General features: G+C 44.0%; 1 protein-coding gene across 1 annotated transcript; it reads left to right on the top strand.

The window, feature by feature from the left end:
- The first annotated feature begins 4,238 nt into the window (after positions 1-4,238).
- IER3IP1 (immediate early response 3 interacting protein 1) lies at positions 4,239-12,124 on the top strand. The gene is made up of 3 exons (XM_032798451.2): positions 4,239-4,386; positions 8,953-9,054; positions 10,612-12,124. The coding sequence occupies exons 1-3, from the start codon at positions 4,296-4,298 to the stop codon at positions 10,665-10,667; spliced, it is 249 nt and encodes an 82-aa protein (XP_032654342.1). The 5' UTR covers positions 4,239-4,295; the 3' UTR covers positions 10,668-12,124.
- The last annotated feature ends 2,927 nt before the right edge of the window (positions 12,125-15,051 follow it).

The raw sequence follows: 15,051 nt of genomic DNA, 5'->3' as shown, positions 1-15,051 counted from the left end.
AGCCGGCCCTGATCTCATTGACTTCAATAGGAGTAAAGCACATGCTTAATTGTTTTTCTGAATTGGAATTACTTATGATCCAGGGCTTTAACTGGCAAACATTTGTATTACTGATTTCTTTCTGCAACCTGCACCTCAGCCTCCCATTCCCTTACTCCAAATGTGACAAATTTTCCATTGTTAATCAAAAGAATTTACAGAAAGGAAAAGTTAATAGCATATGATATTCTACACTTTTAACCAAACGGTGATCTCTTTTGTTTTCAGTTCCATCTGGCAATCAATTAATATTAAATTAATATCATGATTATTTAAATCCACAAAACTATACCTTGGAGTTAAGTGCTGTACCAAAGATTGAGGTGTTTTCAGGAAATAAAGCTGAGGGAACTGAGAAATAGTCTCTGTGGCTGGCATACAGCCTGAAAATTCTGTAAGTATCTATTGACCATACCTGTACTGACTTCATCCCTGTAGTAACTGATCACTTCACAACCATTAATGAATGTATCCTCACAATGTATCTGTAAGACAGGGAGGTACTTGCCTCTATTATATAGAGATGCAAGTGACCTGGTCACGATCACATAGAAAATCCATGTTAGGGGAAAGAATAGAATCCGTGTTGCCTGAGTTCCAGTCAAATATGTTAAGCACAAAACCACTATATCTATCAAAACAAAATGACTACAGCAACTATCAAAATGCAGTGATTATGCAAATAATTGTGCTCTGATTGGGTAATAAAAGCTATCAACCATTTAGATTTAAGGGATTTGCATACTGTATGATTACTGAGAAATAAAAGTACTGTGATTATGCAAACAGAACTCCTCAGCCAAAAAGACTGAAGGATGCATGAGAGAAAAATTTGTACATTTACACACCAATAACTATACAGTATCCCTGAGCACCAGTTATTATTATTTTTGCTATTTGTATTACAGTCGTGCCCAGAGGCCCCAATCAGTATAATATAAAATATAATTGTTTTATTTTGGAGTCTATTAGAAATCTTGACTCCTGCGGACATTATATTTTGGATAGACAACGATTAGGATCTGAGGTGATTTTTTTCTTTCCTACTAGTGCAAACATTTAAATAAACAAAAATTAAAATTAAATAAATAAACCCATAGATATTATGCATCAAATTAAATATAAATAGCATGATTACAATATTTAGGATTTATACAGTATTTAATATTTTTGTAGGACTTCACTAAAATGTATTGATTAAAGCATGAACACTAATTAAGACATACTTTCTCTAACCAATTTAAGTGCACTCTAAGGCCCATTCTTGCATTCCGTGCACACCCAGAATTGCCACTCGCTACAACAGGATGTAAAAGGAATGCAGAATTTTTCCCCTATTACCTTTATCCAGTTCTCTAGAACACCTGAGGCCTCATCAGGATGGTGCTGTGTGTGCAGCTTGCCCATAAGAACAGCCATACGAGGTCAGACCAAAGGTCAATCTAGCTCAGTCTCCTGTCTTGCGACACTGGTCAATACAGGGTGACCAGGTGTCTGGTTTTCGATCAGAACACTCGGTCGAAAAGGGATCCTGGTGGCTCTGGTCAAGACCGCTGATTGGGCTGTTGACTGTCTGGTTGGTGGCACCGTGCAGAGGGACTGGCAGGCTCCCTGCTAGCTGTCATGCCGCACGGCTCCTGGGAAGCAGATGGCACATTCCCCCTCTAGCTCCTACGCGTAGGGGCAATCTGGGGGTGCCGCACCCTGCCGCTGCCTCAAGCACTGACCCCGCAGCTCCCGTTGGCTGGGAACTGCAGACAATGGGAGTTGCCGGGGCAGTGCCTGTGGACAGGGCAGCATGCAGAGACACCTGGCTGTGCCTCCGCATAGGAGCCAGAGGGGGGACATGCCGCTGCTTCTGGGAGCTGGTTGAGGTAAATGCCACCTGGAGTTTGCACCCATGACCTCCTCCCTGGCCCCAACCCCCTGCCCTGATCCCTCTTATGCCCTCCAAACACCTCGATCCCAGACTGGAGCACCCTCCTGCACCCCAACCCCCTCATTTCCAGCCACTCCCCAGAGCCTGCACTCCCAGCCAGAGCCCTCCCCCACCCCACCCCAACACTCTGGTTCAGCCTTGATCCCCCTCCTGCACTCTGAACCCCTTAGCCCCAGCCTAGAGCCTCCTTCTGCACCCCAAATCCCTCATCCCTGGCCACCTCCAGACCCTGCACCCCCAGTCGGGGCCCTCACCCCCTCCTGCAATCTAACCCTCTGAGCCAGCCCAGTGAAAATGAGTGAGTGAGTGAGAGTGGGGAGAGTGAGTGACAGAGGGAGACGGGGATGGAGTGTGCAGGGGACAGGGCCTCGGAGGAGGGGCGGGCCAGGGGGGCAGGGCAAGGGTATTCGGTTTTGTGCCTGTAGGAAGTTGGCAACCCTAGGCCAATGCCAGGTGCTTCAGAAGGAATGAGCAGAACAGATAATCCAGTCCCGGAGTGCAGGAGGGAGGGTGGTGTGCGGCCCCAGCCTCCCCAGTTCCAGAGCGCAGGAAGGTGGATGGCGCGTGTCCCCAGCCTTAGAACACTGTGGGGCTGCTGCTGGCCTCGGAGCCGGGAGAACAACTGAAGTTGCAGCAGCACGCAGGGAGCATCACGGCGGGGGGGTGGGGTCATGCCTGCCTATTTGGGGAGGCAACACCTATCCCTGCCTATGCAACCCGCCATCCATGCACACAACTGTGGCCCATGTGACATCCTCAGGGCCAGACAGGTAGTATATATATTGTGCAAATGTGGCCCACATAGCAGAGCTGCATATGCGGCCCACAATGGTAACTAGGTTGAGGCTCATTGCTTCAGAGCATGGTTTTGCATCCCCGTCCATCCTGGCTAATAGCCATTGATGGACCTATCCTCCATGAACTTACCTAGTCTTTTTTTTTAACGCTGTTACAGTCTTGGCCTTCACATCATCTGGCAAGAAGTTTCACAGGTTGACTGTGCATTGTGTGAGGAAACATGTCCTTTTGTTTGTTTTAAACCGGCTGCCTGTTAATTTCATTTGGTGACCTCTGGTTCTTATGTTATGAGGAGTAAATAACACTTCCTAATTTACTTTCTCCACACCAGCCAAGATTTTATAGACCTCTATCATATCCCCCCTTAGTCCTCTCTTTTTCCAGCTGAAAAGTCCCAGTCTTATTAATCTCTCCTCATATAGAAGTTGTTCCATACCCCTAATCATTTTTGTTGCCCTTTTCTGTTCCTTTTCCAATTCCAATATATCTTTTTTGAGATGGGGGACCAAGATCCACACACATAGTCAAGGTTTGGGTTTACCACAGATTTATATAGAAGTAAATATATTAATTTCTGTCTTATTAACTATTCCTTTTCCTAATGATTCCAACATTGTTATCACATTCCAACACCATCACTTGGCCGATTTTTAAGAACAGGTTAGACAAACACCTGTCAAGAGATTGGTCAAATCAGGGTTCCAGCCAACCTTCAAAGGTGGTTGTTGCTGAGTTTTCATTTATTCACTCTTAATTTAAGGTTTCAGTGTGCCCAGTATGACATTTTAACATTTTTAGGTCTCTATAAGTCTAATACTATTAACTAAACTATTGTTGTATGTAAAGTAAACAAAATTTTTTTAAATGTTAAGGAAGCCTGTGTTTAAAAATTAATTAAAAACGCAGATCTTATCAGTTTAGTGCAGGCTGTTCTTAACCTTGGGTGCACACCCCCTGGGAGTGCGAGGATGCCCTTTCTGGGGGTGTGAGACATGCGAGATAGGTTTAGAAGCGAAAATTCATCGAAAACCCAAATAAGGCACCACTTTGTTTCATCAAACCTATGTAGTTGACTAACATTACACCAAGCAATGTGTGAAAAAATTGGGACATGGGGTAGGCGTAATAGGCACCTATATAAGACAAAGCCCTAATATCAGTGCCTTATCCCTATAAAACCAGGGCATTAGGTCACCCTTCTTCTGACGACCAGATGGGCCACATTGCTTGCCTCCCTGAACATGAGGGCCGCCTTTGAGCCAGAGCCAGGTCCTTTTGCCCCCCTCAAGCACAGCGGCCTCTCCCCTCAGCAACGTGGGCTTCTCCTTCCCCCCCCCCGAGCGCGGGTCTCAACCCTGCCCAGACGGCTAGAACCATCCCCTCAGGCCGGGGCGGCTCCCCGGCCCCGCTCCGCCCCCCCGCGGCGGCGCGCTCCCCACCCAAAGGCCTGCCACGTCCCGGCCCGCCCCGGCGGCGGGCTGAGCGCGCGCGGAGGCCGCGGCGGGTGGCGGCGGCGGCCATGGCCTTCACCCTGTACTCGCTGCTGCAGGCCGCGCTGCTCTTCGTCAACGCCATCGCCGTGCTGCACGAGGAGCGCTTCCTCCGCAACGGTGAGCGGCCCCCTACCCCGGCTCGCGGAGAACCCCCCCCTCCGCCCCTCGGGGCATGGGGTCCGAGCGGCCCCCCGCTGCCCATGTGGGGCCGAGAGGGGTCGCCGCCTCCCCGAGCTGCCGGCGGGCGCCTCTCTTGCCTGCCCCTGGGGGACCCTGCCCAGGCCTTGCTGCGCAGGAGGCCGGGGATCGTTTCCTCCCCAAGCGCGCTCCGGTCTCCGGTCTCTTCCCATCAGCGCCGTGCCGAGCCCGCGGGGGGAGCGACCGGCCGGGCCTGCCCTGGCGGTTCCCCTTACCCGGGTGCTACCGCCCGTGTTCGCCCGCCCTGCCCGCTAGCCAGGCGGGCCGGGAAGGGGTTGGCACTTGGGGGGCGGTGGATCAGCTGAGGGCATGTCCCTGCCGGGAAGTGCTGTTGTGTTATAACGTGCAGGGGAGTTGTAGCACTGCCAGGCTCCACATATTAGAGAGAGAAGGTGGGAGAGGCGATATCTTTTATTGGACCGATATTACTGCGTTGTGTAATTAAGGCTACAGTTATGTCAGGCAGGATGCCATGACGTCTGCACCCCGACTTGCGGAGACCACTGTGATATTGGGGCACTGCCACTGCCCGCTGCGGGGGACCCTGCTGAAGCAGCCCAATCAGCAGGGGTGGTGGCTGGGGGAGCCTGCAACTGACCTGCCGCTACCAGTTGGCCCCCCCCGAGCTACCTAGCCACCGTGGGTGATGGGGACACCCTGGAGCTCCCATGGGTGGTGGGGACCCTGGAACTCTCCAGCCATCTGTGATGGCGGTTGGACCTGGAGTTCTTCAGACACCACTGGTGTTGGGAGATCCATCCCCAGCACCTAATTACCCCAGCTCCCCAGTAGCAGGGGGACCCAGAGCTCTCCAGCTGCCACAGGTGCCTGAGGGATGCTGGAGATCCCCAGCTGGGGTGGCGGGGCCCCTGCAGGTCCCAGTCCTGCAGGTGGTGGAGGATTCCTTCCCCCCCCCTCCCCCCAGCTCCTACTTGCCAGCAGTGGTGGCAGAAGGACCCGGAGCTCCTCAGTTGCGGTGGGGGGATCGCAGCAGCTGCTCAGCTGTGGCAGGGGGATCCCCTTCCAGCTACTCCGCCCTGGCAGGCACTGGGGGGATTCCTCTTCCAGCTGCTCAGCCACTGGGCAGTGGTGGGTGCCGCAGCTCACAGCCACTGGGGTAGGATGCTGAATCCTCCTCCCTCCCCATTTTGTCAGGGATGTTTTTAGTAAAAGTCAAGGACAGGTCATGGCTTCCATGAACTTTTATTTATTGCTTGTAACCTGCCCATGACTTTTACTAAAAATATCCATGACAAAATCGTAGCTTTATGGATAATGCATTATAGTGTGTGTGAACTAGTGCTGTGTCAGACTGGATCTAGCTCTTGGCACGTGTCTAGATTAAGAAAATAGGTCACGTTTAAAAAGCATGTTAGCTACCATGCTCTGAATCATTAGTGTAGACAGAGTTTAACACCTTTAAAAATGTTAACTGGTCATGGTCAACCTTAGGGAAGGAATAATAGGTTTTTAAACAGGATTTGTTGGCCTACTCTAGATGGGGACCATGATGTAAACACGGCTTGTTGTGTTTAAAGTTGTCAGATGGTATGCCTGTGACCAGCTAATGCAATTGTAAACACAGCAGACCTTGTCTACACTGAATGCTTTAAATTACATATAAACAAGTGCTTTAAAAAAATAAGCCCTAACTGTAAATCATGTTAAGGAAACCAAGACTCATCTTGTTAAGGGATGTTATGCCCTCATGCTCCCCAATACTCAGCCTCCCTTGTTGAACAAAATATTCCTGATAAATATTTTTGACATCCTGCATTGTGAAAGCTTCAAGTTATTCAAAATTAAGGCATGCAAGCAATAAAAACATGATATCTTTTATAGATATCAAAGGGAGTTGAAATAAAAGGTCTGGGAGGCATCATGAATCTAAGCAAGTTCAGATATATTACTACTTTGCATTTGGTCATGTGATTGCCACTCATCATGCTCTTGCTGGAGTGCTGGAGAGTGGAATGTGTACAGGAGTCTTTTAGCCATGTATGATTATGAATTGGTTTCTTCTATTAAATGGCCAGTAATATTGAAGTATCCAGCAAACTAGGTAGTTTTGTTTGACTCCAGGAATGATCTGAAATTAAATGGTATATTTCTCTTAGATAAATTCTGAGATTCCTGAGGTGTTGGAATGTTGTGTGCAATAAACTTAGTTTATCAGATCTTCCAGTTTCTCACCCAATCCAAAGGCCAGAGTCTCCATTCCTGCTATAAGTGGAATTCCTATTGAAATCTGTGGGAGTTCTCTGTACAGGGGATTTGTAGGATTGATATAATCCCTTGTAATTATTTGGCAGTGGGCAGCATTACAGGTTCTGTAAATAATATGAAATGTAGCCTTTGTATTTTCAAACTGTTCATGTATCCAAGCATGTTTCTTATCGTGTATTTGGTATAATAAAAGTATGTAACCATTAGGAAGAACCCGTTGTTAGTAGTTCCCAACCTTGGTGTGTGGGAGATGCACCAGCCCTTCAGTATGCTTGATAGTGTTGTTTTTGTCCATTCTCTCTCCCTCCCTCCCATGTGGTTTCTCTGTTTTGTCTTCTCTCTCTCCTTTTATATTTATTTTTTTTGCATTTTGGGTTTATTTTTATTTTTGTTCCCAGTATCTTGCTCCAAGATCTCTCCTCCATTTCTCTGCCTCTTTTTCTCCTTTGCCTCGCTGTAAAACGCAAGTCTCTAAATCGCAACTAAGATTTGTACTGTACTAGACAAAAGAGCATCCATCCCAAGCTCTGAACACACTTGACAAACATTTACCATACATCTCATAAAACAAATAGACTCCAGGAATTTGTTGGGTATAGCATTTTCCCATGACGGGCCAAACTGGGATTATTGGTAGGAATGCTGGTGGCTTCCCTTCTCTGCTCTTCCGCAGTGGATTCATGAATGGGACACAATCGGTTGGGGCCACTTTGTGCTCTGCTGGGATCACGGAACAAGCATTCTGAGTAGGTCCTTGCCCAAAGAGAAGAAGCCTGGCATAGCAATTCCAGACTGGATCAGACCAGTTGTCTGTCTACTCCAGTATCCTGACTGTGACAGTGAACAGACCAGATTTGTGACCCTTCTTATAAAGGAAGCCTCCTATGGATAATTATGTAATAACCAGCCCCTAAAGGGAAAGTTTCTTCCAAACCCCCATCAGTGTTTGGTTTAGATCCTGAAGCATAAGGGGATTCCTTAGTAAGAAAAAAGTCCTGTCCTTTCTAATTTAACTGTGGATCTTCTCATCTATACAGCTGTTTAATCCTTAAAAATAAATGAATAACTCTTGCTAAGATCTTGACCTCAAGGATTTCTTGTGGCAATGGGTTCCAATGGTTGTGATGTGTATTTTCAAATTCTTTTATAAGTTTTAAATTTGTTGCCTGTTAATTTTATTCATTCACCCCTTGCTTTTGTATTGCATGAAATGGTAAATCTGAACAACCAGTTTACTTTCTTTTTGCAACTGATTGTTTTGTGTACTTCAGAGGTGCCTCCTTTTTTGTCTCCTCTCCAAACTAAAGAGACCCATTCTTTTCAAACTTTGTTCATATGGAAGTATTTCATACCTCAGTCGTTTATGTCAAATATCTCTAAACCCTCTCTGTTTCTGCTGTATCTTTTTTCTTTGAGTGACTGATTCCAGGTCAGGGTATACCATTTATTTATATAATAGTATTATTATAGTTTCAGTATTTTTTTCTGTGGCATTCTTTATATGTTCTAACACCTTGTTTGTTTTTTAAATATTACTACATGTTGAGCAGGGTTTTTTATTATGCTATCCCCAATGATACACAGAACTTTTTCCTGAGTGGCTACTTCATTTAGAATCCAGCTATAAGAACTGTTCAAATTATTCCTTCCAATAGGCACTGCCTTGCATTTGTCAACACTTAATTTAATCTGTCATTGTGCTATGCATTTGTCTAACTCTGTTGAGTCCCTCATGGACATTTAGCCTTGTCCTCTGAAAATTTGGCTGTCTTGCTCTTCAGCCTTTTCTCCAGTTCATTAATAAATATATTACAAAACATTAGTCCTACTGTGGAACCTTGGGGTACAATTATTCCTCCTCTTTGTTTTCTATCTCGTAGCCAGTTGAGTCCTTGATGGGACTTCATTGCTAACCCCATGATTACTCAGTTCCCTCAATAATGTGTCAAAGGGTTTTTTTGAAATCCAAATACATTGTCAATCAGTTCTCCTTTATCCACTTCTTTCACGCTCTGTGAATTGACGTAGGTTAAAGAGGCACTTTTCCTCCACTATTATGTTCATTTAGCTGTTTTATAATTCTCTGTCCAGTAGACTTACCTGGTCCGGAAGTAAGCCTTACTGGTCTGGTTTTATCATGTTAGGACTTTACCAGTGGCTGAAAGTAATCTTTTTTTCAAGATAGATCACTTTCTAATATTGCTAATAACATAAGTATATGAATTTTCAATACGGTTTAACCATCTTTGTGTTATACAGTTGGCTGGGGAACAGACCAAGGAATTGGTGGATTCGGAGAAGAACCAGGAATTAAAGCACAGCTAATGAACCTTATTCGATCTGTACGAACAGTCATGAGGGGTAAGATGAAAAGAACAGTTTAGTTAGGTACTTACTATGTGTTTTTAATGAACCAGGCCCAGGCACCTGAATTAGGACTCTTGCATCCTTAATACAAGCTTCATTTGACCCCTGTTCCAGCTTTACCATCAGACCTCACCCCTTGGCTATCAGTTTTACTCATTATTTTCAATCCGGTCTCTCCAATCCTCTCCCTAAGCTACTTGATGAAAAATGCATGGATCATCCTTCTGATTGACTCTTAAGAGGGAAGCTGCAGGTCACATGATTAATGGCCATGTATGGCACCCAAGGCTTGATACAGCAGAAAATACCCAGTCTTCCAAGCCACGCAAACTTGTAATGTTGACTCTGCAGCAGGCCACCCTATCCATACGAGTGTTCAGCCTATCATAAAAGCAATCCCCCCCGCCCCCTGTGCCCCAAAACACAAAAAAACCAACAGCTCTGTGATGGAAAGCTGTGCAACTGTCTCAGGGAAAGGAGAGCTTATGTAATTTTTTTCCTTCCATACTTCATAAATTGTGACCATCTAACCACCCTTCATTGTGATAGCTGGAATTATTGTATCTCTATCCCCTGTATAAAATTGCCTTAAAAAGGGGTGTTGTAGGAGCAGCCCCAATTTACTCACCAACTGCAAGAGCTGACCCCACCATGAGTTGGACTCTTCATTTCCTCCTCTTCCTCCCCTCTCTCCAGTTCTCTTCTCACCTTCCTCAGATCTGCTTTGGAAATGGGGCTTTGGGAGTCGGGATCAATAGGCAACAAAAATGGCTGTGTGACTGACTTCAGCTCTTTCAATGACACTTCAGTCATCGGGAAAAGAAGCTGCCTGGCTGTTAGTGTCATGAGTTTTGTCTAAACATATGTGGTGACACGATGACATCAGCTAGTTCCTAGAAGGAAGGCATTTGTAGAATTCTGGGCTAGTAAGGGGATACTTACTCCTCCAAATAGAAAGTAGCCTATATCACTAGACCACAAAAGACGTGGAAATTTTTTGTAGGCTAGCATCCACCAAGATTGTGTTCTGCATGGTCACACAGGAATCTTGATATTCCAAAATAGTAGCAGTGAGAATTAGCAATTCTTCACTGACCTGACTCTCAATTCTTACTTAAAGCATCATAATTCAGTTGATACACATACAAAGTGTGAGTGGTGAGTGAAATCACAGTAGTTCCTAGCAGTCTTAAATGTAAGTGGGGCCTGGGTGGCTCAGGAGAATGTTCATGAAAATAAAGGACTCCTTCACTTGTAGTTTACTGATACATGTCCAGTCCATGCTGATAGTAGCTAGAGGCTATCATCTGATGGGTGTTAGGCAACATACCTTAAATACAGCTTGTATTTCTGTTTCATATTTTGTTCTTTGTATCTTGGGTTGTTGGTCCTGGAACATTTCACAGACTCTCAATTTGCATAACCAAATTACATTTGAAAAAAGCAGTAATGGGTATTTTCCAGGCTCAATGATCATATGCCATTCTGTGTCTGTCCAGTGTAAAAAGAGAATGTCCTTCATTTTCTGTTTTTTTGTTTTTTTCCCCACAGTGCCATTAATAGCAGTGAACTCAATTACAATTGTGTTGCTCTTGCTATTTGGTTGAAGATCATCTGTTGAAAATGAGTTTTTGAACATCTGAAGTGGAGAGGCCGCCCACCACCACCACTCTGAGTTTATTGGATCCAACATGGCTTAGCTGTCAAACTTGACATTCAGTTTAAAATAATAAAAATACAATTTCTATTTATCTTATTTCTTAATGTTCACTTGCAGTTTCATTACACAAGATAATGTGATCAATGCAACAGTGTTGTAAATACATTGGACTGCAAAAAGCTTTACTGCTGATGGTTAATAGCACCAACTGTTACAGTGTGTTGTAATATATTGTAATGATTAGAAAACTGCACCCTTTTAACAAATGTCTTGTCACTCAGGGATGAATTTCCTTCCAGTACACTTCGGTTTATTTTTATTTAAAAAATAAGTTGTTGAGTTTTCAGTTTCATAGTTATTAACACATTATTATATAGACACCAATTTGGCTATTAAGATGTGTTATAATTTTGGGAACAGATATTTTTTACTTTTTGGTGGGTGATGGTGGGTGAAATCCTTGCTCTGCTGAAGACAGGAAGTGTGTGTCATGGCCAGGATTTCACCCATGGTATATATTTTCTCAAACCAATGACATTTAAGCTAATGGCAAACAAAGTGTTTTGAAAATATGTGCAATAGCTATGCAAAATCAGGACTGTATGTGCCTAAGGCGAGGAAACCATGTAACTGAGTGTTAAAATTTAGATTAGCAAGTGAAGTACTCACTAGTATTTGTCATTGATTTGTCAAGGATCTCTTAAAGTATTTGCTAAATATATGTGTAGTAAGTAGTATGTCTGCAGTGGTGATCTGTAGCAGTGTTTGTATTCTAAATGTTTTGGATAATATTGGAGGAAAATACTGCAACCCTTTTTCAAATGCAGTTTAAAAAAAAAACCCCACACAACAGCAACAAACTTCAGAGTCAGTTATGTTACCTCTGGGAGGTGGGGGGTTGTTGTTGTTTTTTTTTTAAGTACTCTGTTGTTCAGAATGAAACACTGCAGTCATTACTCAGGTGAAATTCCTAATTCAGTGTAGCTCTTGTCTGGACTTAGACTGCAGGATCAGGCTTGGTGTTAGTAGTAAGTTTGAATTCAAGAAGACTGATTCTCGTGTACCTTTTTAGAGATGCCAAACTTCTGTTTAGCTTTTCCCATTTCCTAGAGTGTGACCCAAATTCTTTTAGCTTATTTTTAAAGTGGGAAAGAAAAGAAGACTGGAGAAACCTTGTAGTTATATTATTGTTTTTAGAACAGTTTTACTTTTAGTATATCACCGGTTCTTCTGTCATTGACTCAAGGTAAAATAATTTTTTTATACAAGGATAAATTTGAAAAACAGCATGTGAATGAGTTTGATGATCTTCCGTTGCAGGATCTTACAGAAGCCGAGTTTATTTAGAATAGATTTTTTTTTTTTTAGTGAACATTTGTAAATAAATTTGAATTTCTAAACTAAGCACTCTCTTTCATAACTCACTCTCCATAAAGTGGAAGGATCTCAAACCAACCTGTAGCCTGTTTTTGGGTACTGACAATATTTATTTTTTATTTACTGTCGTCCATCCTGAAGGTTCATAAAGTACTTGCTTCTGCCACCACTGAAATACAAAAAGAACGAGGAGTACTTGTGGCACCTTAGAGACAATAAATTTGTTAACCTCTAAGGTGCCACAAGTACTCCGCGTTCTTTTTGCTGACACAGACTAACACGGCTACCACTCAACATTGAAATAGTATCCTCTGTGTGAGGGCAGTAGCCAATCCAATGCCAGCCTGGTGCACAACAGAAGGGGAATGGAATTTTTGGCCAGAGTGGGATCAGTTCCTAATGGAGTATCTTGGAAATTCCAGAGTAGGGAGAATATAATTTTTTAAAGAGATCAGCTGAGACCTTAAAAAATTATACAAATGTATCAAGGAGGTTTTTTGATTATTACACTAATTTTATACAAATACCTTCACTAATGTAAACTGGATGACACTGGTGGGTGACAACAATGCAAGACTCCCTATACAGCACTACCACTCTGTCAGTTGAGGCTACTGCTTTTGCTGATCGTAACAGGGAGCTCACGCAGAGTTGGTCATTTCAAATGTATATTTGGATCTTAATGTAGAGGTAAGTCATATTTTGGCCCTAAACAGGTTCCAAGTGTCTCCTGCGTATCGCGACACATATGCCCTTTATTGAGTCAGATTGTTACAGAACCCTAATTTTAATTAAAAAAAAAATTTCAAGCCTCAGCAGTATTTAAGGTGCGGGGAAAGGAACTGCTGCTCCCCCTACCTCCCAAAAAAGTTCTTAATGCCTCTCACTCAAGGCATAGTTTCCAGTCTGAGAGTAAACATTAACCTCAAAGTAGGTGATTAGATATCCTACAATGAAAAAAACATGAAAGTAAGTGTAGCTACTTAAGAATGAAGTTAACTTCCTATTATGTACCTGATCTTGTGTCAACTGAAGTCAATCAAAAGACTCCGGTTGATTTCAGTGGGGCTTAATGAGGTTCTTTGAGCTTGGACTTTTTTAAAAAATACAGCATTTCCTCCTCCCTCTTCAGTTTCCTGATAAGAAATTGATCTTCCCAAAATGTCACATGCATTATTTTATCCCATAGTGGAGCTTTTCTGAAAAGTTATGGAGTTTTGAAAACTGTTTACAAAGAGCAATGTTTAAGCTATCAACATACACATTTATAAAACACAGACTTGCTGCTGAGTACAGCTGGATGTTACAGCAACTGTTGGGTTGAGCCAGAAATGGGGGTTCATCTGGGGACTATGAGATAAGGAAATTATTCAAGACAAAAGGCTATAGATGAAGGGATGGTGGGTTGGGAGGGATATGGATTTGGGTGCACATGAGGCCCAGTCTGTGAACTGAGGGGCTTTGGGGGAGAAAGGGAGGTGGTGGTGCAGACAAACAAGGTGGTATTGGAGGAAGCTATAGTGTACTAAGTATATCAAAGGGGGTGGCAGGATACTGGGAGGCATAAGGAGTTATGGAAATATGACATGGAAGGGGGTTCAAAAGAGTGGGGGTGGTTTGGCATGGGTGTGTAGGGAGCCAGGGTGAGACATGATGGAGATATACACCAGGTATAACTATACTATGCACACCCACAAGGCTGCGGTGGTTTGGCCATATCATCAGGCTACTCAGTGGCAGAAGCACAAGGTATGGCTTAGATTGGATTCCACCTGCAGGGAAGAGAAAGCATGGAGGACAAAGAATGACAAACTGCAGGATGATTGAAAAGGATGTGTCCATCATGGAAACAATTTAGGACAGAATCAAACAAGACAGCAATGGGCAAATGGGTTGCCTCATGTGCCACTAGGCACAGGAGAGTCTAAGTCCAGTACATATACAGATTTGAGCAACTCTGCAGGAGGCCCACTTCGATAGGCCTCATAACATCTATTGATGCAAAGATCCCCTCCTGCAGATTTTACAGGCCAACCCAATTTAAACTTCTGATGCTTATTCAAAAACCAAACCAAATCACCAGGGGAATTGCTAAACTAAATATTTTGTTGAAGAGAATGGTGAAACTGTGTTAGAGGAGTTCAGCTAGCCCTGAAAAATAACCACATGTAATATGGAACAGATTGTTATAATGGGGACAGTGCTTAATTGTTCTCCATGTCCACTGAGGGTAGGACAAGAAGTAATCAGCTTAGTTTGCAGCAAGGAAGAATTAGGTTAGATATCAGGAAAATCTTACTATACAGGTAGTTAAGTACTGGAACAGATTAGATAGGGAAATTGTGGAAGCCTTGTTATTGAAGATTTTTAAGAACAGGTTAGACGAACGTGTATCAGGCATGGTCTAGGTATACTTACCCTGCCTCAATGTGGGTGATCAGACTCGATGACTTCTTGAGGTCCCTTCCAGCCCTACATTTTTCTGATTAAAGTGCTCATGAAAATGGAGACTGCTAGTTCCTGGGCAGACCCATTGAACATGTGAAAGCACAACAGTCAACAGAGAGCCAGGCATGATGGAACCTGCTGCTCATATGATCTTCACTGTCATATGAGAATGCTCCTGGGCTGGCACAGTAGCCCTGCAAGGTAGAGCCTGTTGTCTCTTCTGGCCACAATGCCATATGAGAGCGCTCTAAATGGCTACAGCATTATCAGCTGTGACCTTCATATTTGCAGATTGCACCACCAACGCAGCCTGGCATGCTGTCCCGTCTGTGGATTGCACCGCCTCTGGTGATACAGACCATGCAGGGACCCCTACTCTCCGTAGGCTGCACCCCACCTGAGACTGGCATTGGCAGTGCAGCACGCCATCCTCAGACCCATGATTTCTGTATTCCGGGACGTAAAGCTGTCTCTCCAAGTGCCTGTCTGTAATACCAAATTCCTTG

This window comes from Chelonoidis abingdonii, chromosome 6 (genome assembly GCF_003597395.2).
Source record: "Chelonoidis abingdonii isolate Lonesome George chromosome 6, CheloAbing_2.0, whole genome shotgun sequence".
Classification (NCBI taxonomy): domain Eukaryota; kingdom Metazoa; phylum Chordata; order Testudines; family Testudinidae; genus Chelonoidis; species Chelonoidis abingdonii.
The sequence above is the reverse complement of the archived record's forward strand: the minus strand, read 5'-3'. Positions and strand labels throughout refer to the sequence as shown.